The following is a 24,742-nucleotide window of genomic DNA, read 5'->3' as shown; positions in this document are numbered from 1 at the left end:
GCATCACTTGAGCCAAAATAACAAAGATTGACAGGAAGTAGCCTAACAGAAAGAGCATTGGATTTTAAGGACATATAAAGAAATGTACATCTTAATATCAAAGACAGGAACCAGCCATGCTGCTATGTCAGGGGTCCCTAAACTTATTCTGTAAATGACCCCAAATTGACACTAGAAAATGCAGGGGACCCCATTTGGAAAAAATGTGAATTCCTTGTTAATGCAGCTAACTTAGCGGTTCAGAGCGTTGGGCCAGGTACCGAATCCCCTAGCCGACTAGGTAAAACATCTGCCGATGTACATTTGAGAAAGGCACTTAACCCTAATTGCTCCTGTAAATCGCTCTGGATAAGAGTGTCTGCAAAATGACTAAAATGTCCATGTCAACGCTGTGTGTTCATATTATTATCCACTCATTTATAGGTGCCCCAGCCTGTCCCAACACACATAATGACGTGAACGTGCATTCTAATAGTGTAAAAAGCCCTTACTTGACACTAAAAGGTTGTATTCTATACCCATTTGGAGAGAAACAAGTACTTCAATTTGTTTGATAAAATAAATACAAATATCAACTTCTGTCCGCAGCTGTACTCCTTCTAGCCAAGACCAAATCGCATGGCGAAAGGATAAGGAATTTGTCATCACTTCCGTCTGTACTTCATGGAGCCACAACCCTCTGACGTCGACTTCAAAACGCTTCCGTAAATATTCCACTCCGGTGCGTGCTGCTGCGTTTTGAGTGTACTAGCTAGCATACGAAGTTTTTTGAAATATTTTGCAGCATTTATCTAAATAGAATGAAGGCCAAGGGATTTGCAGTAGCCCTCCACCTGTAAAGGTAAAGCGTTAGTTAGTCTAGCAGGTTACGGACAACGAACCTAGCTAGCTGGGACACACTCTTTTTCTCGCCACTTGGATAGAGCTACGACCGGAAATGATTTTAATAGCAGGTTAGGAGGGCCGTTTTGCTATCCCTAATTATTTTTCCTAACCTTAACCAAATTGTCCTAACCTGCTACATTGATTCTCATAACCTATTGCGTTATAATTTGTACTAATCTGCTACGAAAAAGTAACTTCTGGTCGTAGCTATATCGAAGTGGCGCCAAGAGTGTTTCTCATAGTTAGTTAGTTAGTTGACGTTAGATGGCTACATCTCCAAATACGATGTAGGCATTTGCAGGCATTTGGCTAGGTAATTTATATAGTGGAAATTACATTATCTGTCTAGCTCATTTAGAGATTAATGTCATCAGGGGGTTTTGATTACTTTGTCTTTGTAGAGACATTGGTGCAAAATGGATGTTGACGTTAAGCTAGAGGAAGATGAGAGGGAGATATCCCAAACAATCATTTGGTCTGATTCGATTAATGCCTGGATAGATTACCCAAATTCAACATTGTCAGGAAACACAGAAACAGGTTACCATGTGGGTTTACAGAAAGAGCATTCACATGTACCTCCCATCAGTCCCCAAACAACAAGCCAAGGGCAGATTTTACGTATTTTTCCTGAAATGACCGGTGCAAGTGATGGGGAGAACAGGGCTGTCAAAATGGTTTATTTCTGTAAAGATCAAGATACCATCGGCACATCTGAAGGGAATTCAATCAAAGAGCAGTCATGGCATTTAGCACCGTCCAGTGATATTCTGAGTCTGACAGGACATGCATCCACCTCCAGTGGTTATTTCGAAGCTCAAATCAACCCAACTTCACAGGTTTCTAGCCAAACACAGACCCAGACCAATAATGAATTGCCCTCTGACAATGTTAATATCCCAAGCCATAGTACTGCCATTCATTCTGTGCTAACCTCACCTGCTACAGAAAGCGGCTGTCATTTAACTGTATCTACTAGGCCTATTCTTCCAGAATATTGTGAGCCATTGAACTTTCCCTCTGATGAAGAGGAAGACTACAATGCCAATTTAAGACAAAGACTACAATGCCAGAAAACGTTAGAGGATAAATGTATACGTCAGTGTCGTGGCAGTTACTCAAGACCCAACCTAAGAAAGTTTGGGAAATATTGGAAAGATCCATACGCCAAGTGCAAGGAAATAGGTGTAGATTTCAATGTTGGATCTGGATGGAAACAGAAACTCGATTTGCATTTCCTGACATTTGGTGTAATGCTTGAGGTGTCAGAATATGCTAAAAACATTAATAGATCTCGCCCTCATGTTATCTTCGATATTCTAGATTACAACTTTGGTCTTGGTGTACAAAATGAACAACAATATGACTTTTCAAACAAGGTAGAAAAGAAATTAAAAGAAATGCTGAAGGTGCATTCCAAGAGAACACCTGAGTGGTTAACAGAGGTGTTTGAACTTCCTGATCCAAAGACAGTTAAAGTTTTGGAATACTCCCTCAAATGGGCACAGTTCTATTTGCAAAACAGCTTGTCAAATCCTACACCTTTTGACATTTGCATAAAGGAGGAGCCTGTTGTGGGCCTGATCTCTTCTCTGCATGTGACGACTGAGAGCTTCTCTACTGAGACAGATGTAACACGGTGTGTTGATGAGACGGCAATCCTTGGCCCTGAAAATGGGCGTAATGATATCTGCACAAGGTATGAGCCTGATATGGGCATTGTCTATCCTCAACATGTCCAGACGAAGACCTTCACAACTCAGACAGATAGGACAATGGGCCAATCCTTAATAATGCCCACTGTAGAAGAAGCATTGAGGGACCTCTACCCCACCTGTAAGGAAAAAGGACTTGAACTTGTTGTGAAATCAAAATATGGGAAAACTAAGAAACTTGACTTGCATCTATTGACCAGAGATGTAATGTTTGAATTGGCTGATTTTGCCTCACAAGTGTGTGGAAATTGGAAGCAGATTGTGTGTGAGGTTCTCGAGCATAATTTTGATTTGGATTTAAAAAGTGGGAAAACTGAGCTGGCTGAAGATATTATGGGAAGGTTAAGAGCAGTTTTGCAGCGCAGGACAGGTAAAAACGGTACATGGAGATGGGAACTTGAAAATGAAGCCTTCTTCTTAAAGACGTCACGCAAACGAAAGAATCCTGCGGAGATGTCCACAAACCAGAAGGTCACTACAGCATCACTTGAGCCGAAATACCAAATGAAAGAAGTATCAAAAAGGAGGAGATTGAATTTAATGAGGAAGAAGAAAGACATGGACATGTTAGTAACCAAGGAGACCGAGGGAGGCCATTTTTTTGAAGTCATACAAGTAGAACCTCATTGTGTCAAAATAGAGAGAATCTCTGATGAGACTGACCTTGCACTTTGTACTGATGAAACAAAGCAAATTGTTGTTACCAACTTAGACCAATCAAATGTGACGTCTCACACCAAAGAAATGGTGAAAGCCAAAGCGTGCTACCCACTCTGTGAGGAAATAGGTCTGGACCTTGATGTTACATCCAAACCTTCTAAAAAGAAACTGGAATTGAATTTACTGACAAACGGTGTAATATTTGAGGTGTATAAATATGCTAAGATAAAATCCTACCATAAAAAAGAAAAAAGATTTGGGTATATTCTCTTTGATATTCTAAAATATAATTTTGATCTTAGTTTGCAAAATCAGAGACGTAATCTATTTCAACTGCGTATTAACTGTAAAGTGAAAAGAATGATTCAGAAACACAGACCTGAGCTCTTGGGAAAAGGAGAAATCTCTAAAGAAGTGTTTATAATACCAAGTGTGATTAAAAGCCAGGCAAAAAAAACTATGCTTTCAGATTATTTTCCTGAAAAAAATATGGAACCAGATGCGAGTCTGGTTTATCCTCATCGTGGTAAAGACACTATCGCTATGGAGACAGTTGAAACGATCTCCGCTGATGAAGCAGCGACGCTTGGCCGGGATAATGGACCTGCTGACATCTACATAAAGGAGGAGTCAGATCTTCACTCTGAGGTCAAACGGGTTTATTTCTGCAAAGACCAAGATACTGTCAGAACATCTGAAGAGCATTTGATCAAAGATGGATCAACACCCAGTAATATTCTGACTGGAAATCTATTCAGCCTTCCACAGTCACCACTACCAGCTGCAGAAAGTGGTCCTTTCGGAAGTCAAATCGAGCCAACTTCACAGATATAACCAGAAGGTCCCTGCAGCATCACTTGAGCCAAAATACCATAGGCTGACAGAAGTAACAGGGGGAAAAAAGGGATTTAATGAGGATAAATAAATGTTTATAGCCAAGAAGGAAAATAAAGTTGTCAGACAAGTAGAACCTCATTGAGATGAGATGGAGAGCATCTCTGATCTGCCAGGGAAAGAAAAGCACTTCCTGACTGAGATCTCAGGAAAAAGAAAAGCACTTCCTGACTGAGATCTCAGGAAAAAGAAAAGCACTTCCTGACTGAGATCTCAGGAAAAAGAAAAGAACTTCCTGACTGAGATCTCAGGAAAAAGAAAAGCACTTCCTGACTGAGATCTCAGGAAAAAGAAAAGCACTTCCTGACTGAGATCTCAGGAAAAAGAAAAGCACTTCCTGACTGAGATCTCAGGAAAAAGAAAAGCACTTCCTGACTGAGATCTCAGGAAAAAGAAAAGATGCAAGATGGAAAGAAAAGTCTGATCTGCTCACTGTGAAACGCCAGTTTCTCATTTGCCTGAAAAAAAGAAGAAGATTGATATTGTTATATGTGATGAAGTGCAACACGAGGTGGATTCTTACTGAACTTTCAAAATGCTTTGTAGTTGAGACTGGTTCTGGGGAGAAATGCTAACAAATCCTTTGTGTTGTGTTTTAAATCCTTTTCTTTCTGTGCAGAAGTAGGCCTACCTGCTAATAAACACAGACTTTCATATAGGTAAAGCAAAGTCATACTATGACAGACTCTACCTTCATATATTGGGCTGCCTTTATCACAATAGTTTCAAAGTTTCAAAAAGTGTGTTTTCAAATGACTGAATTCTACATCGGTCTTTGGATCATACTTGGAATGTGAAAGGTTCCTATACATTGATCCAAAGATCATACTTGGAATGTGAAAGGTTCCTATACATTGATCCAAAGATCATACTTGGAATGTGAAAGGTTCCTATACATTGATCCAAAGATCATACTTGGAATGTGAAAGGTCCCTATACATTGATCCAAAGATCATACTTGGAATGTGAAAGGTTCCTAATGTAACACTAGTTTTTAGGTCTCCCTGTAGACTTCCATTCTAGTACTCAGCCTGGAACAGAGTCAACAAGCCTTACGGAGATGTGTATTCATTAGGCATACTGTAGTTAAATGTTTAATGGGACGCTACACCAGCGTTTCTTGGACCAATTCAGAAATTGGTACACAAGAAAGGAGTAGCCTAGTCTTTTTAGGAGTGAAAATAGGGAGACAATATATTTTAAATGTATTTGTATTAAGGGTTTAGTCTTTGAATAGTGGATTTTTGCAGATTCCCTTGGTCTTCCTTCCTGTTTAACTTTTAATCCCTGGTCTTGCTGTAGAGACTGAATACATCAGGATTATTGATAAGACTTATTTTCTTTTTCTTAACCATTTTACGACGTATTCATTGACGAGACAAACTCCGCTACCTTTTACACGTCTCTATAGAAGAACCTCTGATCTTTTCTTGTTAGAAATAAAAAGACGAGGATATTTTATTTTATAAGAGTGAAATAACCTACTATTATGGATTGTGTTTTTATGCTCTTTTTTTTATCAGCTATTTAGTTTTTTGTTCTTTTTTTTGTGGAAAGATTTAGGGACCTGCCATACTGTTACCCACAGGTTCCTATTTTGAACATGGACTTATTCTACCGTAAACTAAGAATTTTTTTATTTTAAATTTTTTTAAGGATACTTCCACTGATATTCGTAGAGCTGTCATTTTATTGTGAGGAACTGCACTTCGATCAGAATTGTTTTGTTCTCTGTTTTGGGAGTGATCCTCTCACTCAGTCCCTCGTCTCAGTGCACAAGTCTCCCCTTCTTCCAAACGTTGCGTATGAATCAGAATCCGTAGCTAGTTTTGACACGTGAGCCTCTGGATGAAAAGGTATGCAAGTCATTTGTTTGTTTTTTTGGAGGGGGGTAAATTATGTTAACATTTGAAGAATTCATAGAATCTGACTGGTGCCAGTAGCATTCATGTCAACACTTAAATGACTGTGAATTAGCTGTATTTGCTTGGTCTGATAACTTCACACATGAGCTTGTGTTTCCAGCAGAGTATCCCTGAAGCAGCGTGGTCGTATCATCTCTTCTCCATGTTGCACTGAACACTTTCAACTCTACACAAGTGAAAACCCCAAATCCCTAAAGGTGTGTTAAATCCCGAAATATATTATTTTTTAATCAGATTTTTTTTTTTTTACAATGTTGCTGCCTTTAGACAGGCAGCCCAATTCTGAATTTGTTTTCTTCACTAATTGGTCTTTTGACCAATCAGATCAGCTTTTAAAAAGATCTGATGTGATTGGTCAAAATGTAAATTAATGGAAAATGATCAGAATTGGGCTGCCTGCCTCAATGCAGACATTGTGGCTTAGAAGAAGAGCTTATTGGGGATGTCAATGTTATCTAATTATTATACTGAATGTGGAGTGGACATCACTTTGATTAACACTGGCACTAAACACTTTGATTAACACTGGCACTAAACACTGGCACTAAACACTTTGATTAACACTGGCACTAAACACTGTGATTAACACTGGCACTAAACACTGTGATTAACACTGGCACTAGACACTGTGATTAACACTGGCACTAAACACTGTGATTAACACTGGCACTAAACACTGTGATTAACACTGGCACTAAACACTTTGATTAACACTGGCACTAAACACTGTGATTAACACTGGCACTAGACACTGTGATTAACACTGGCACTAAACACTTTGATTAACACTGGCACTAAACACTGTGATTAACACTGGCACTAGACACCGTGATTAACACTGGCACTAAACACTGCACTAAACACTTTGATTAACACGGGCACTAAACACTTTGATTAACACTGGCACTAAACACTGTGATTAACACTGGCACTAGACTACTTACGTACTTACGCTTATGCTTAATTTTTTTTATATAAAAGCTCTCAATTCCAAGAAATGTAATTAGCTGATTGATGTCTGAATTCATCACCATCTTGCACAACCCTTAGAATCAAACCTTGGCCGTCTTGCACAACCCTTAGAATCAATCCTTGGCCGTCTTGCACAATCATTAGAATCAATCCTTGGCCGTCTTGCACAACCCTTAGAATCAATCCTTGGCCGTCTTGCACAACCATTAGAATCAATCCTTGGCCGTCTTGCACAACCCTTAGAATCAACTCTTGGCCGTCTTCCACAACCCTTAGAATCAACCCTTGGCCGTCTTACACAATCATTAGAATCAATCCTTGGCCGTCTTGCACAACGAATTAGAATCAATCCTTGGCCGTCTTGCACAACCCTTAGAATCAAGCCTTGGCCGTCTTGCACAAGCATTAGAATCAATCCTTGGCCGTCTTGCACAACCCTTAGAATCCAGCCTTGGCCGTCTTGCACAATCATTAGAATCAATCCTTGGCCGTCTTGCACAATCATTAGAATCAACCCTTGGCCGTCTTGCACAACCCTTAGAATCAACCCTTGGCCATCTTGCACAATCATTAGAATCAAGCCTTGGCCGTCTTGCACAATCATTAGAATCATTCCTTGGCCGTCTTGCACAACCCTTAGAATCAAGCCTTGGCCGTCTTGCACAACCCTTAGAATCAAGCCTTGGCCGTCTTGCACAACCCTTAGAATCAACCCTTGGCCATCTTGCACAACCCTTAGAATCACTCCTTGGCCGTCTTGCACAATCATTAGAATCACTCCTTGGCCGTCTTGCACAATCATTAGAATCAATCCTTGGCCGTCTTGCACAATCATTAGAATCAACCCTTGGCCGTCTTGCACAACCATTAGAATCAACCCTTGGCCATCTTGCACAATCATTAGAATCAAGCCTTGGCCGTCTTGCACAATCATTAGAATCATTCCTTGGCCGTCTTGCACAACCCTTAGAATCAAGCCTTGGCCGTCTTGCACAACCCTTAGAATCAAGCCTTGGCCGTCTTGCACAACCCTTAGAATCAACCCTTGGCCATCTTGCACAACCCTTAGAATCACTCCTTGGCCGTCTTGCACAATCATTAGAATCAATCCTTGGCCGTCTTGCACAATCATTAGAATCAAGCCTTGGCCGTCTTGCACAACGAATTAGAATCAACCCTTGGCCGTCTTGCACAACCCTTAGAATCAACCCTTGGCCGTCTTGCACAACCCTTAGAATCAACCCTTGGCCGTCTTGCACAACCCTTAGAATCAACCCTTGGCCGTCTTGCACAATCATTAGAATCAATCCTTGGCCGTCTTGCACAACCCTTAGAATCAACCCTTGGCCGTCTTGCACAACGAATTAGAATCAAGCCTTGGCCGTCTTGCACAACCATTAGAATCAAGCCTTGGCCGTCTTGCCACAACCCTTTGAATCAACCCTTGGCCGTCTTGCACAATCATTAGAATCAACCCTTGGCCGTCTTGCACAATCATTAGAATCAATCCTTGGCCGTCTTGCACAATCATTAGAATCAACTCTTGGCCGTCTTGCACAACCCTTAGAATCAATCCTTGGCCGTCTTGCACAACCATTAGAATCAATCCTTGGCCGTCTTGCACAACCCTTAGAATCAATCCTTGGCCGTCTTGCACAACCCTTAGAATCACTCCTTGGCCGTCTTGCCACAACCCTTTGAATCAACCCTTGGCCGTCTTGCACAATCATTAGAATCAAGCCTTGGCCGTCTTGCACAATCATTAGAATCAACCCTTGGCCGTCTTGCACAATCATTAGAATCAATCCTTGGCCGTCTTTGCACAACGAATTAGAATCAATCCTTGGCCGTCTTGCACAACCCTTAGAATCAATCCTTGGCCGTCTTGCACAATCATTAGAATCAAACCTTGGCCGTCTTGCACAACCCTTAGAATCAACCCTTGGCCGTCTTGCACAACCCTTAGAATCAACCCTTGGCCGTCTTGCACAACCCTTAGAATCAACCCTTGGCCGTCTTGCACAACCCTTAGAATCAACCCTTGGCCGTCTTGCACAATCATTAGAATCAAGCCTTGGCCGTCTTGCACAACGAATTAGAATCAACCCTTGGCCGTCTTGCACAACCCTTAGAATCAGCCCTTGGCCGTCTTGCACAACGAATTAGAATCAAGCCTTGGCCGTCTTGCACAACCCCTAGAATCAACCCTTGGCCGTCTTGCACAACCCTTAGAATCAACCCTTGGCCGTCTTGCACAACCCTTATAATCAATCCTTGGCCGTCTTGCACAACCCTTATAATCAATCCTTGGCAGTCTTGCACAACCCTTATAATCAATCCTTGGCAGTCTTGCACAACCCTTAGAATCAATCCTTGGCCGTCTTGCACAATCATTAGAATCAAGCCTTGGCCATCTTGCACAACCCTTAGAATCAATCCTTGGCCGTCTTGCACGACGAATTAGAATCAACCCTTGGCCGTCTTGCACAATCATTAGAATCAACCCTTGGCCGTCTTGCACAACCCTTAGAATCAACCCTTGGCCGTCTTGCACAACCCCTAGAATCAACCCTTGGCCGTCTTGCCACAACCCTTAGAATCAACCCTTGGCCGTCTTGCACAATCATTAGAATCAAGCCTTGGCCGTCTTGCACAACCCTTAGAATCAGCCCTTGGCCGTCTTGCACAACCCTTAGAATCAACTCTTGGCCGTCTTGCACAACCCTTAGAATCAACCCTTGGCCGTCTTGCACAATCATTAGAATCAATCCTTGGCCGTCTTGCACAATCATTAGAATCAACTCTTGGCCGTCTTGCACAACCCTTAGAATCAATCCTTGGCCGTCTTGCACAACCCTTAGAATCAACCCTTGGCCGTCTTGCACAATCATTAGAATCAATCCTTGGCCTTCTTCCACAACCCTTAGAATCAACCCTTGGCCGTCTTGCACAACCCTTAGAATCAACCCTTGGCCGTCTTCCACAACCCTTAGAATCAACCCTTGGCCGTCTTGCACAACCCTTAGAATCAATCCTTGGCCATCTTGCACAATCATTAGAATCACCCTTGGCCGTCTTGCACAACCCTTAGAATCAATCCTTGGCCGTCTTGCACAATCATTAGAATCAACCCTTGGCCGTCTTCCACAACCCTTAGAATCAACCCTTGGCCGTCTTGCACAACCCTTAGAATCAATCCTTGGCCGTCTTGCACAACCCTTAGAATCACTCCTTGGCCGTCTTGCACAACCCTTATAATCAATCCTTGGCAGTCTTGCACAACCCTTATAATCAACCCTTGGCAGTCTTGCACAACCCTTAGAATCAATCCTTGGCCGTCTTGCACAATCATTAGAATCAAGCCTTGGCCATCTTGCACAACCCTTAGAATCAAGCCTTGGCCGTCTTGCACAACGAATTAGAATCAACCCTTGGCCGTCTTGCACAACCCTTAGAATCAGCCCTTGGCCGTCTTGCACAACCCTTAGAATCAGCCCTTGGCCGTCTTGCACAACCCTTAGAATCAACTCTTGGCCGTCTTGCACAACCCTTAGAATCAACCCTTGGCCGTCTTGCACAATCATTAGAATCAAGCCTTGTCCATCTTGCACAACCATTAGAATCAATCCTTGGCCGTCTTGCACAACCCTTAGAATCAAACCTTGGCCGTCTTGCACAACCCTTAGAATCAATCCTTGGCCGTCTTGCACAATCATTAGAATCAATCCTTGGCCGTCTTGCACAACGAATTAGAATCAATCCTTGGCCGTCTTGCACAACCCTTAGAATCAATCCTTGGCCGTCTTGCACAACCCTTAGAATCAATCCTTGGCCGTCTTGCACAATCATTAGAATCAATCCTTGGCCTTCTTCCACAACCCTTAGAATCAACCCTTGGCCGTCTTACACAATCATTAGAATCAATCCTTGGCCGTCTTGCACAACGAATTAGAATCAATTCTTGGCCGTCTTGCACAACCCTTAGAATCAAATCCTTGGCCGTCTTGCACAACCCTTAGAATCAAGGCTTGGCCATCTTGCACAACCCTTAGAATCATCTGTGATGCAGAACTACGACACACATTGACTGACTTTGATGGTGTTTTTCTACTGGAATACATTCTTTTCTAGTGTTTCTGTGGAACACCAAGCTACGAAAACAAAAGTGAGAAATAATATACGTAATATATATTACGAGTAGCGGAATAAGGCACTGCATCTTAGTGCAAGAGGCGTCACTACAGTCCCTTGTTAGAATTCAGGCTGTATCACATCCGGCCGTGATTGGGAGTCCCATAGGGCCGCGCACAATTGGCCCAGCGCCGTCCTGGTTTGGCCGGGGGTAGGCCGTCATTGTAAATATAATAATTTGTTCTTAACTGACTTGCCTAGTTAAATAAAGGTACAATTTGTATTGGAAAAACATTGGCTATAGCCTGGGCATTAGACTGATCCAGCATATATTTTAACACCGATTTACCAGATATTCAGGATAACTACCAAGCCAGACACAGAACATATTTCATTGTCTCCCTTCTGTCTCCCAACATAGGATAACATACAATAGGGCAAAATGTTCCGTTGTCATTCAGGTGCCTGCGGTACCTGAAGGTCATCACAATCCCCAAACACATCAGAACCCATCTCAATAGACATGGAGCACTTCTCGTAGAGATGTCGTCGTAGAGATGTCGGCATCGTCGTAGAGATGACGGCGTCGTCGTAGAGACGAAGGCGTCGTCGTAGAGACGAAGGCGTCGTCGTAGAGACGAAGGCGTCGTCGTAGAGACGAAGGCGTCGTCGTAGAGACGAAGGCGTCGTCGTAGAGACGAAGGCGTCGTCGTAGAGACGAAGGCGTCGTCGTAGAGACGACGGCGTCGTCGTAGAGACGACGGCGTCGTCGTAGAGACGACGGCGTCCTCGTAGAGACGACGGCGTCCTCGTAGAGACGACGGCGTCGTCGTAGAGACGACGGCGTCCTCGTAGAGACGACGGCGTCGTCGTAGAGACGACGGCGTCGTCGTAGAGACGACGGCGTCGTCGTAGAGACGACGGCGTCCTCGTAGAGACGACGGCGTCCTCGTAGAGACGACGGCGTCCTCGTAGAGACGACGGCGTCGTCGTAGAGACGACGGCGTCGTCGTAGAGACGAAGGCGTCGTCGTAGAGACGAAGGCGTCGTCGTAGAGACGACGGCGTCGTCGTAGAGACGACGGCGTCGTCGTAGAGACGACGGCGTCCTCGTAGAGACGACGGCGTCGTCGTAGAGACGACGGCGTCGTCGTAGAGACGAAGGCGTCCTCGTAGAGACGAAGGCGTCCTCGTAGAGACGAAGGCGTCCTCGTAGAGACGAAGGCGTCGTCGTAGAGACGAAGGCGTCGTCGTAGAGACGAAGGCGTCGTCGTAGAGACGAAGGCGTCGTCGTAGAGACGACGGCGTCGTCGTAGAGACGAAGGCGTCGTCGTAGAGACGACGGCGTCGTCGTAGAGACGAAGGCGTCGTCGTAGAGACGAAGGCGTCGTCGTAGAGACGACGGCGTCCTCGTAGAGATGAAGGCGTCGTCGTAGAGATGACGGCGTCGTCGTAGAGATGACGGCGTCGTCGTAGAGATGAAGGCGTCCTCGTAGAGATGAAGGCGTCCTCGTAGAGATGACGGCGTCGTCGTAGAGATGAAGGCGTCGTCGTAGAGATGACGGCGTCGTCGTAGAGACGACGGCGTCGTCGTAGAGACGACGGCGTCCTCGTAGAGACGACGGCGTCGTCGTAGAGACGACGGCGTCCTCGTAGAGACGACGGCGTCGTCGTAGAGATAGATGACTGTGTTGTCAAAATTTGAGTCTTTTTTTGTTTTCTTAGAAGGGTTTTCACACGTTGTGGATTTGTACCAAAACAATTCATTCCATATATCTCTACTTCGGGTTTAACCACCCCCATATATCCCTACTTCAGGTTTAACCACCCCCATATATCTCTACTTCAGGTTTAACCACCCCCATATATCCCTACTTCAGGTTTAACCACCCCCATATATCCCTACTTCGGGTTTAACCACCCCCATATATCTCTACTTCGGGTTTAACCACCCCCATATATCCCTACTTCGGGTTTAACCACCCCCATATATCCCTACTTCGGGTTTAACCACCCCCATATATCCCTACTTCAGGTTTAACCACCCCCATATATCCCTACTTCAGGTTTAACCACCCCCATATATCCCTACTTCGGGTTTAACCACCCCCATATATCCCTACTTCGGTTTTAACCACCCCCATATATCCCTACTTCAGGTTTAACCACCCCCATATATCCCTACTTCGGGTTTAACCACCCCCATATATCCCTACTTCGGGTTTAACCACCCCCATAATTCCCTACTTCGGGTTTAACCACCCCCATATATCCCTACTTCGGGTTTAACCACCCCCATATATCTCTACTTCAGGTTTAACCACCCCCATAATTCCCTACTTCAGGTTTAACCACCCCCATAATTCCCTACTTCGGGTTTAACCACCCCCATATATCCCTACTTCAGGTTTAACCACCCCCATATATCTCTACTTCAGGTTTAACCACCCCCATATATCTCTACTTCGGGTTTAACCACCCCCATAATTCCCTACTTCAGGTTTAACCACCCCCATATATCTCTACTTCGGGTTTAACCACCCCCATATATCTCTACTTCGGGTTTAACCACCCCCATATATCCCTACTTCGGGTTTAACCACCCCCATAATTCCCTACTTCAGGTTTAACCACCCCCATAATTCCCTACTTCAGGTTTAACCACCCCCATATATCTCTACTTCAGGTTTAACCACCCCCATAATTCCCTACTTCAGGTTTAACCACCCCCATATATCTCTACTTCAGGTTTAACCACCCCCATATATCTCTACTTCAGGTTTAACCACCCCCATATATCTCTACTTCAGGTTTAACCACCCCCATAATTCCCTACTTCAGGTTTAACCACCCCCATATATCTCTACTTCAGGTTTAACCACCCCCATATATCCCTACTTCAGGTTTAACCACCCCCATATATCCCTACTTCAGGTTTAACCACCCCCATATATCTCTACTTCAGGTTTAACCACCCCCATATATCTCTACTTCAGGTTTAACCACCCCCATATATCCCTACTTCAGGTTTAACCACCCACAGAAACTTGATTGCCACTGTGAATGCATAATGTTTCTCTTCACAGGTCCTCTATTTGCCATACTAGAGGGACATGAAGTCTGACTCCATCCTCAACATGTGGACCTGCCTTGAGGATGTTGGACACCACTGTTACACCTTCAGCCATGTTGATTTCCTGTCAGACTGGTTGTTTTTGAACTCTATTCCATGGACGGACTGACCTGAACTTTTACCAGAAGAGGACCACAATGTTCATCAGACTCTCCTCACCAGTGGACTGAGTACTCTGACTGGTCGTCTTTGAACTCAAGAGGAACACAATGTTCATCAGACTCTCCTCCTCAGTGGACTGACTACTCAGACTGGTTGTGAGGTCACAGGAAGTAGACCGATCTGTTAGGAGGGATACAGCGTTCTAATCCTGATTAGATGATGGTTATAAGGAGAGTTCAGGTAGTAACCAGTACATTGAGATAAATGTAGATGTCCACACTCAGGACAATATAAAAGGCTTTGGAGAGGGACCACGCTTTCAGAAGGATAACAGGGCCTTGTCCAGAAGCAACCCCCAGCTCTTACCTCCAAGGCACTTAACTGTATGCAATTGTATTAAATAATGTATTACATTCTTTTTATTAAATTTTCTATACACCACGTTTTGGAAATTCAATGGTCATTAAACTGTTTCTTTTTTTTTCCCGCATTTACACTGTTTGGCCTTTTGTCGTGGAGTTTTTTTGTGCATCTTAAGAGTGGAAACCCTGTGTATAGATCTGAAATTATTTGCTCTTTAAACATTTCATCTAGCATATCATTGGGTATATTTTGTCACTTTGCTTTGTTATACCACAATCTTTGAGTGTTACGTTAATTCTAGTCTGGCAACAGGTTCTCCGGCTTAAATAAAATGAGATCTCCTAGGGCCAGTGTCTGAGATGTAGATAAATCCTAAAAATCATTTTCAATGGAGATTCACCGTTGAAAGTGTTTTTACAGGCCTGCTACACTGGACACTTATTGTTGCAGGACATTAGAGGCTCTTATTTATTTCAATGAAACCCAGCCATGATGTAGGTCCCTCAGAGTTGGGCTGAATTTGAATTGAAGGCAGTCAATTCAGGAAGTAATCACAAATTACTATTTATTAATAGAAAAAAAAATCCATGTTCAATACATCTTAATAAACTGAAAAGTATAAGCTATTTATTTTAAATGTTTAACAATTTAAGAAGTATTTTATTCAAATAGTTTCCTGAATTGACTGCTTTTAATTTGAATTGAGGCCAAACCTGGTGACCAGTGTGAAATAACTGGTTCTTTTTCCAAGGATTTGTTGCGCAGGAACACTTGGAAGTGTGTTTTCTGCTAATGCCAACAAAAAAGTCCAACTGGATTTATATGACTCCTGCAGGAACATCTTTGCGGTTAGCGAGCGCAAACCCAGTACTAACGGCTGCGCCTGTCGTTCAGCGGTAACTTCAAAACACCTCTATCACTCGATCCTTGTTGGAAATGTTTTGAGGTGGGCCTCCCGAGTGGCGCAGCGGTCTCATGCCCCGTGTACATTTATTCTCAGGCTGTGCCACAACCGGCCGTGGTCCAGCGTCGTCCGGGTTAGAGGGGGTTTGGCCGTTGGGGCTTTAATTGGCTCATTGCGCTGTAGTGACTCCTTGTGGCGGGCTGAGCCGCAGGCATCACAACTCTCACCAAAGCAACTAGAATAACTACAGAGAGCAACGTGAATTACCTAAATACTCATCATAAAACATTTATGAAAAATACACAGCGTACAGCAAATGAAAGACAAAGATCTTGTGAATCCAGCCAATATTTCAGATTCTTTAAGGAGAGGCTTTCGGGTTAAGCTGGCGGGTGTTAAGGAGCGCGGTTAGGTGGATCATGTTTCGGAAGACGCATGACTTCGCCTCTCCCGAGCCCGTTGGGGAATTGCAGTGATGTGACACGATCGAAAAGGGGTGTAAAAAATACGAAAATATGCTTTGGGGTGTGGGTTTTTCCGTCTAAGTGACTAGTCCAACAAATTGCTGCAATGGGACAATGCACACTCCAATGTACAACTTTAACATATCGTCTGTCCAGAAGATGGCAGCAGAGGGCTGTATTATAAAAAGACACAGAACCAACTATCACCACCAGGTGGCGACACACAACCATTATCTAATTCACTGATGCGACCCTCAGTTCAGACAAAATAAATTGGTCCAGACGTTGCTGGAATAATCATTGACTGTCTTGTACCACCATCGTTTGGCCACACGATGGTGGTACAAGATTGTCAATGATTATCTCCAGCAACGTCTGAACCATTTTATGTTGTTTGAGGGTTGCAAAATTCCCGCTAACTTTCCCAAAAATCCTGATTGGAAGATTGCGGATTTCCTACTTACTCACTCCCGATTTCAAATATTTGTCAAATCTGTATTTCTGGAAAATCTTGCAATTTTGGGTAGGTTAAAAATTAATTCTGCAACCCTAGTCTGAGCGCTTTCTCTCTCTGAATCTTTCGGGGCATTAGGACCTCTCGGTATCCTGTAGCTCCGTGTCGTAGGGTTGAGAAGTTAGCCATATGACGCTAGGCTAGCTAAAGGCTAGCTAGTTTATGATAGCCTTTCTGTTTGGTATTGGTGAGAGGAGGCATTCGTGTCAGCACATATTAGAACATTTTTGGTGTCAGTGTGTATCCAAAACCAGCCAGCAAACTAACCTTGCTTAGCCGCTGACAGACATACAAGCAACACTGCAAACAAGGCCCTTGGGAATTACGAACCGCTAGCAAGTCTGATAATTGTGTTTTTGCAAGAGGACTCCAACGTTGCCTAGCTCTCTGGCTTGCAAACGTCATTTCACGAGTGGTATAGCTAGTCTTGCAACAAGCAAGCAGCAATATAAAAGTAGCATAGCTAGCTAGGTCAACAGACCACGGCATTATTAAAGATGAATGGCATATGTATGAAGAACGAGGGTATAGAGGGGACCGAGAGGTTCGCTAGCCCGGGGAAGGGCAGGGGACTGCGGGCTGTGAAGCACTTTGCTGTCGGAGACTTAGTATTTGTCTGTCCTGCCTATTCCTACGTGCTGACAGTAAACGAGAGAGGAGCCCACTGTGAATACTGCTTCACCAGGTATTGAACTGTCTGTACAACTCTCAGAACATGACTGCGTTGGGTTGTAGAATATAAATCACATCTAAGTTATATTTGTGGTTCTATCCAGCGACCTGACCAACCTCATTCTGCATGAAAGTTATATTGCTTTAACTGTGTCACTTGATGAAGGATTAGTTGTAGATTTTTCTTAAGGTATTAGCAAACCATAATAACATTGTAGTAATAATTGTACATCCTTGAAGGCATTGTGACTAGAAGTGGAAGTCACACTCCACATGAACCTACCAACAGCTAGGAGAGGAGACTACTATTAGAGAACAGCTAGGAGAGGAGACTACTAAAGAACAGCTAGGAGTGGAGAGGAGACTACTACTAGAGAACAGCTAGGAGAGGAGACTACTACTAGAGAACAGCTAGGAGAGGAGACTACTAGAGAACAGCTAGGAGAGGAGACTACTACTAGAGAACAGCTAGGAGAGGAGACTACTAAAGAACAGCTAGGAGAGGAGACTACTAAAGAACAGCTAGGAGAGGAGACTACTAGAGAACAGCTAGGAGAGGAGACTACTACTAGAGAACAGCCAGGAGAGGAGACTACTACTAGAGGACAGCTAGGAGAGGAGACTACTACTAGAGAACAGCTAGGAGAGGACTACTAGAGAACAGCTAGGAGAGGAGACTACTAGAGAACAGCTAGGAGAGGAGACTACTACTAGAGAACAGCTAGGAGAGGAGACTACTACTAGAGAACAGCTAGGAGAGGAGACTACTAAAGAACAGCTAGGAGAGGAGACTACTACTAGAGAACAGCTAGGAGAGGAGACTACTACTAGAGAACAGCTAGGAGAGGAGACTACTAAAGAACAGCTAGGAGAGGAGACTACTACTAGAGAACAGCTAGGAGAGGAGAGGAGACTACTACTAGAGAACAGCTAGGAGAGGAGAATACTAGAGAACAGCGAGGAGAGGAGACTACTAGAGAACAGCTAGGAGAGGAGACTACTACTAGAGAACAGCTAGGAGAGGAGACTACTAGAGAACACCTAGGAGTGGAGAGGAGACTACTACTAGAGAACAGCTAGGAGAGGAGAGGAGACTACTACTAGAGAACAGCTAGGAGAGGAGACTACTACTAGAGAACAGCTAGGAGAGGAGACTACTACTAAAGAACAGCTAGGAGAGGATACTACTACTAGAGAACAGCTAGGAGAGGAGACTACTAGAGAACAGCTAGGAGAGGAGACTACTACTAGAGAACAGCTAGGAGAGGAGACTACTACTAGAGAACAGCTAGGAGAGGAGAGGAGACTACTACTAGAGAACAGCTAGGAGTGGAGAGGAGACTACTACTAGAGAACAGCTAGGAGAGGAGAGGAGACTACTACTAGAGAACAGCTAGGAGAGGAGAGGAGACTACTACTAGAGAACACCTAGGAGTGGAGAGGAGACTACTACTAGAGAACAGCTAGGAGAGGAGACTACTACTAGAGAACAGCTAGGAGTGGAGAGGAGACTACTACTAGAGAACACCTAGGAGAGGAGACTACTACTAGAGAACAGCTAGGAGAGGAGACTACTACTAGAGAACAGCTAGGAGAGGAGACTACTACTAGAGAACACCTAGGAGTGGAGAGGAGACTACTACTAGAGAACACCTAGGAGTGGAGAGGAGACTACTACTAGAGAACAGCTAGGAGTGGAGAGGAGACTACTACTAGAGAACAGCTAGGAGAGGAGACTACTACTAGAGAACAGCTAGGAGAGGAGACTACTAGAGAACAGCTAGGAGAGGGGACTACTACTAGAGAACAGCTAGGAGAGGAGACTACTAGAGAACACCTAGGAGAGGAGAGGAGACTACTACTAGAGAACAGCTAGGAGAGGGGACTACTACTAGAGAACAGCTAGGAGAGGAGACTACTAGAGAACACCTAGGAGAGGAGAGGAGACTACTACTAGAGAACAGCTAGGAGAGGAGACTACTACTAGAGAACAGCTAGGAGAGGAGACTACTAGAGAACAGCTAGGAGAGGGGACTACTACTAGAGAACAGCTAGGAGAGGAGACTACTACTAGAGAACAGCTAGGAGAGGAGACTACTAGAGAACAGCTAGGAGAGGAGACTACTAGAGAACAGCTAGGAGAGGAGAGGAGACTACTACTAGAGAACAGCTAGGAGAGGAGAGGAGACTACTACTAGAGAACAGCGAGGAGAGGAGACTACTAGATAACAGCTAGGAGAGGAGACTACTAGAGAACAGCTAGGAGAGGAGACTACTAGAGAACAGCTAGGAGAGGAGTGGAGAAGAGACTACTAGAGAACAGCGAGGAGAGGAGACTACTACTAGAGAACAGCGAGGAGAGGAGACTACTAGAGAACAGCTAGGAGAGGGGACTACTACTAGAGAACAGCTAGGAGAGGAGACTACTAGAGAACAGCTAGGAGAGGAGACTACTACTAGAGAACAGCTAGGAGAGGAGAGGGGACTACTACTAGAGAACAGAGAGGAGACTACTACTAGAGAACAGCTAGGAGAGGAGACTACTAGAGAACAGCTAGGAGAGGAGACTACTAGAGAACAGCTAGGAGATGAGACTACTACTAGAGAACAGCTAGGAGAGGAGACTACTAGAGAACAGCTAGGAGAGGAGACTACTACTAGAGAACAGCTAGGAGAGGAGACTACTAGAGAACAGCTAGGGGTGGAGAGGAGACTACTACTAGAGAACAGCTAGGAGAGGAGAGGAGACTACTACTAGAGAACAGCTAGGAGTGGAGAGGAGACTACTACTAGAGAACAGCTAGGAGTGGAGAGGAGACCGCTAGAGAACTGCGAGGAGAGGAGACTACTACTAGAGAACAGCTAGGAGAGGAGACTACTACTAGAGAACAGCTAGGAGAGGAGAGGAGACCGCTAGAGAACAGCTAGGAGAGGAGAGGAGACTACTACTAGAGAACAGCTAGGAGAGGAGACTACTAGAGAACAGCTAGGGGTGGAGAGGAGACTACTACTAGAGAACAGCTAGGGGAGGGGAGGAGACTACTACTAGAGAACAGCTAGGAGTGGAGAGGAGACTACTACTAGAGAACAGCTAGGAGTGGAGAGGAGACCGCTAGAGAACAGCGAGGAGAGGAGACTACTACTAGAGAACAGCTAGGAGAGGAGACTACTACTAGAGAACAGCTAGGAGAGGAGAGGAGACCGCTAGAGAACAGCTAGGAGAGGAGACTACTACTAGAGAACAGCTAGGGGAGGAGACTACTAGAGAACAGCTAGGAGATGAGAGGAGACTACTATGGAACAGCTAGGAGAGGTGAGGAGACTACTACTAGAGAACAACTAGGAGAGGAGACTACTAGAGAACAGCTAGGAGAGGAGACTACTAGAGAACAGCTAGGAGAGGAGACTACTACTAGAGAACAGCTAGGAGAGGAGAGGAGACTACTAGAGAACAGCTAGGAGTGGAGAGGAGACTACTACTAGAGAACAGCTAGGAGAGGAGACTACTAGAGAACAGCTAGGAGAGGAGACTACTACTAGAGAACAGCTAGGAGAGGAGACTACTAGACAAAATCATTCCTGACTCTCTGGGAGAGGAGAGGCCTTTATATATTCACACACACAGACCTATACACACCATCGCCTTGCTTGTTTCTGGAGACATGCCCAGATTTATTTATACATACATATATATATATATATATATATATAGGAACGTGACCTTTCTCTGCACCATTTGCCCTTAAGAGAGATGGGTGAGAATAACCCTCACTAGGTGTGTGTGTGTGTGTGTGTGTGAGAGAGAGAGAATAGTGTGTAGTTAATGTGTTTCTTATCCTTTCTGTTGATGATGTCACATCTCGCTCTCTTCCCCCCCCCTCCCCAGGAGGGAAGGCCTCTCCAAATGTGGCCGATGTAAACAAGCGTACTACTGTGAGATGGACTGCCAGGTATAGTGTAAATGTATCTACCACTGTACTGTAGGGGCTGAGAAAACAGTCCCAGTCAGAAATCTACTCCCCAGGGAAAGTGTGTGTGTGTGTTTCAGAGAAATGGAGCCCTGGCCACTAGGAAAAGTTCATAGTGAACCCACACCCCCAGTGTAACTCCTTACCACTCCCCCAGTGTAACTCCTCACCACTCCCCCAGTGTAACTCCTCACCACTCCCCCAGTGTAACTCCTCACCGCTCCCCCAGTGTAACTCCTCACCACTCCCCCAGTGTAACTCCTCACCCCTCCCCCAGTGTAACTCCTCACCGCTCCCCCAGTGTAACTCCTCACCCCTCCCCCAGTGTAACTCCTCCCCCAGTGTAACTCCTCACCGCTCCCCCAGTGTAACTCCTCACCGCTCCCCCAGTGTAACTCCTCCCCCCTCCCCCAGTGTAACTCCTCACCACTCCCCCAGTGTAACTCCTCCCCCCTCCCCCAGTGTAACTCCTCACCGCTCCCCCAGTGTAACTCCTCACCGCTCCCCCAGTGTAACTCCTCACCACTCCCCCAGTGTAACTCCTCACCCCTCCCCCAGTGTAACTCCTCCCCCCTCCCCCAGTGTAACTCCTCACCCCTCCCCCAGTGTAACTCCTCACCGCTCCCCCAGTGTAACTCCTCACCGCTCCCCCAGTGTAACTCCTCACTGCTCCCCCAGTGTAACTCCTCACCCCTCCCCCAGTGTAACCCCTCCCCCAGTGTAACTCCTCACCCCTCCCCCAGTGTAACTCCTCACCGCTCCCCCAGTGTAACTCCTCACCGCTCCCCCCGTGTAACTCCTCACCCCTCCCCCCGTGTAACTCCTCACCCCTCCCCCAGTGTAACTCCTCACCCCTCCCCCAGTGTAACTCCTCACCGCTCCCCCAGTGTAACTCCTCACCGCTCCCCCAGTGTAACTCCTCACCGCTCCCCCAGTGTAACTCCTCACCCCTCCCCCAGTGTAACTCCTCACCCCTCCCCCAGTGTAACTCCTCACCACTCCCCCAGTGTAACTCCTCACCCCTCCCCCAGTGTAACTCCTCACCGCTCCCCCAGTGTAACTCCTCACCTCCTCACCCCTCCCCCAGTGTAACTCCTCACCGCTCCCCCAGTGTAACTCCTCACCGCTCCCCCAGTGTAACTCCTCACCCCTCCCCCAGTGTAACTCCTCACCACTCCCCCAGTGTAACTCCTCACCCCTCCCCCAGTGTAACTCCTCCCCCAGTGTAACTCCTCCCCCCTCCCCCAGTGTAACTCCTCCCCCCTCCCCCAGTGTAACTCCTCCCCCAGTGTAACTCCTCACCCCTCCCCCAGTGTAACTCCTCCCCCAGTGTAACTCCTCACCGCTCCCCCAGTGTAACTCCTCACCCCTCCCCCAGTGTAACTCCTCCCCCAGTGTAACTCCTCACCCCTCCCCCAGTGTAACTCCTCCCCCAGTGTAACTCCTCACCACTCCCCCAGTGTAACTCCTCACCGCTCCCCCAGTGTAACTCCTCACCGCTCCCCCAGTGTAACTCCTCACCGCTCCCCCAGTGTAACTCCTCACCACTCCCCCAGTGTAACTCCTCACCACTCCCCCAGTGTAACTCCTCACCCCTCCCCCAGTGTAACTCTGCACCACACCCCCAGTGTAACTCTGCACCACTCCCCCAGTGTAACTCCTCACCACTCCCCCAGTGTAACTCCTCACCCCTCCCCCAGTGTAACTCTGCACCACACCCCCAGTGTATCTCTGCACCACTCCCCCAGTGTAACTCCTCACCCCTCCCCCAGTGTAACTCCTCACCCCTCCCCCAGTGTAACTCCTCACCCCTCCCCCAGTGTAACTCCTCCCCCAGTGTAACTCCTCACCGCTCCCCCAGTGTAACTCCTCACCACTCCCCCAGTGTAACTCCTCACCGCTCCCCCAGTGTAACTCCTCACCGCTCCCCCAGTGTAACTCCTCACCGCTCCCCCAGTGTAACTCCTCACCCCTCCCCCAGTGTAACTCCTCACCCCTCCCCCAGTGTAACTCCTCACCACTCCCCCAGTGTAACTCCTCACCCCTCCCCCAGTGTAACTCCTCACCACTCCCCCAGTGTAACTCCTCACCCCTCCCCCAGTGTAACTCCTCCCCCAGTGTAACTCCTCACCGCTCCCCCAGTGTAACTCCTCCCCCCTCCCCCAGTGTAACTCCTCCCCCAGTGTAACTCCTCACCCCTCCCCCAGTGTAACTCCTCCCCCAGTGTAACTCCTCACCGCTCCCCCAGTGTAACTCCTCACCCCTCCCCCAGTGTAACTCCTCCCCCAGTGTAACTCCTCACCCCTCCCCCAGTGTAACTCCTCCCCCAGTGTAACTCCTCACCACTCCCCCAGTGTAACTCCTCACCGCTCCCCCAGTGTAACTCCTCACCGCTCCCCCAGTGTAACTCCTCACCGCTCCCCCAGTGTAACTCCTCACCACTCCCCCAGTGTAACTCCTCACCACTCCCCCAGTGTAACTCCTCACCCCTCCCCCAGTGTAACTCTGCACCACACCCCCAGTGTAACTCTGCACCACTCCCCCAGTGTAACTCCTCACCACTCCCCCAGTGTAACTCCTCACCCCTCCCCCAGTGTAACTCTGCACCACACCCCCAGTGTATCTCTGCACCACTCCCCCAGTGTAACTCCTCACCCCTCCCCCAGTGTAACTCCTCACCCCTCCCCCAGTGTAACTCCTCACCCCTCCCCCAGTGTAACTCCTCCCCCAGTGTAACTCCTCACCGCTCCCCCAGTGTAACTCCTCACCACTCCCCCAGTGTAACTCCTCACCGCTCCCCCAGTGTAACTCCTCACCGCTCCCCCAGTGTAACTCCTCACCCCTCCCCCAGTGTAACTCCTCCCCCAGTGTAACTCCTCACCGCTCCCCCAGTGTAACTCCTCACCGCTCCCCCAGTGTAACTCCTCACCCCTCCCCCAGTGTAACTCCTCACCGCTCCCCCAGTGTAACTCCTCACCGCTCCCCCAGTGTAACTCCTCACCCCTCCCCCAGTGTATCTCCTCACCCCTCCCCCAGTGTAACTCCTCACCACTCCCCCAGTGTATCTCCTCACCCCTCCCCCAGTGTAACTCCTCACCGCTCCCCCAGTGTAACATCTCACCGCTCCCCCAGTGTAACATCTCACCGCTCCCCCAGTGTAACTCCTCACCGCTCCCCCAGTGTAACTCCTCACCGCTCCCCCAGTGTAACTCCTCACCGCTCCCCCAGTGTAACTCCTCACCGCTCCCCCAGTGTAACTCCTCACCGCTCCCCCAGTGTAACTCCTCACCCCTCCCCCAGTGTAACTCCTCACCCCTCCCCCAGTGTAACTCCTCACCACTCCCCCAGTGTAACTCCTCACCCCTCCCCCAGTGTAACTCCTCACCGCTCCCCCAGTGTAACTCCTCACCACTCCCCCAGTGTAACTCCTCACCACTCCCC

At 46.6% G+C, this 24,742-nt stretch overlaps 1 protein-coding gene and 1 long non-coding RNA gene across 4 annotated transcripts in view; both read left to right on the top strand.

The window, feature by feature from the left end:
- The first annotated feature begins 693 nt into the window (after positions 1–693).
- LOC120060154 lies at positions 694–14,912 on the top strand. Its single transcript, XR_005478194.1, has 4 exons — positions 694–841; positions 5,811–6,010; positions 6,183–6,276; positions 14,268–14,912. It is a non-coding gene; the product is annotated as an uncharacterized LOC120060154 (long non-coding RNA).
- Positions 14,913–16,776: 1,864 nt separating this feature from the next.
- LOC120060153 (N-lysine methyltransferase SMYD2-A-like) overlaps positions 16,777–24,742 on the top strand; it is a 32,480-nt gene continuing 24,514 nt past the window's right edge. For 2 of the 3 annotated variants that reach the window (XM_039009265.1, XM_039009264.1), the window contains exons 1-2: positions 16,777–17,346; positions 21,220–21,283. In XM_039009265.1, the coding sequence (XP_038865193.1) occupies positions 17,159–17,346; positions 21,220–21,283 (252 nt within the window). In that variant the 5' untranslated portion in view covers positions 16,777–17,158. The remainder of the gene's footprint in view (positions 17,347–21,219; positions 21,284–24,742) is intronic. The other variant, XM_039009269.1, reaches the window with a different exon arrangement.

Source organism: Salvelinus namaycush, chromosome 15 (genome assembly GCF_016432855.1).
Source record: "Salvelinus namaycush isolate Seneca chromosome 15, SaNama_1.0, whole genome shotgun sequence".
Classification (NCBI taxonomy): domain Eukaryota; kingdom Metazoa; phylum Chordata; class Actinopteri; order Salmoniformes; family Salmonidae; genus Salvelinus; species Salvelinus namaycush.
Note: the sequence above shows the minus strand (reverse complement) of the source record. Positions and strands in the feature narration are given on the sequence as shown.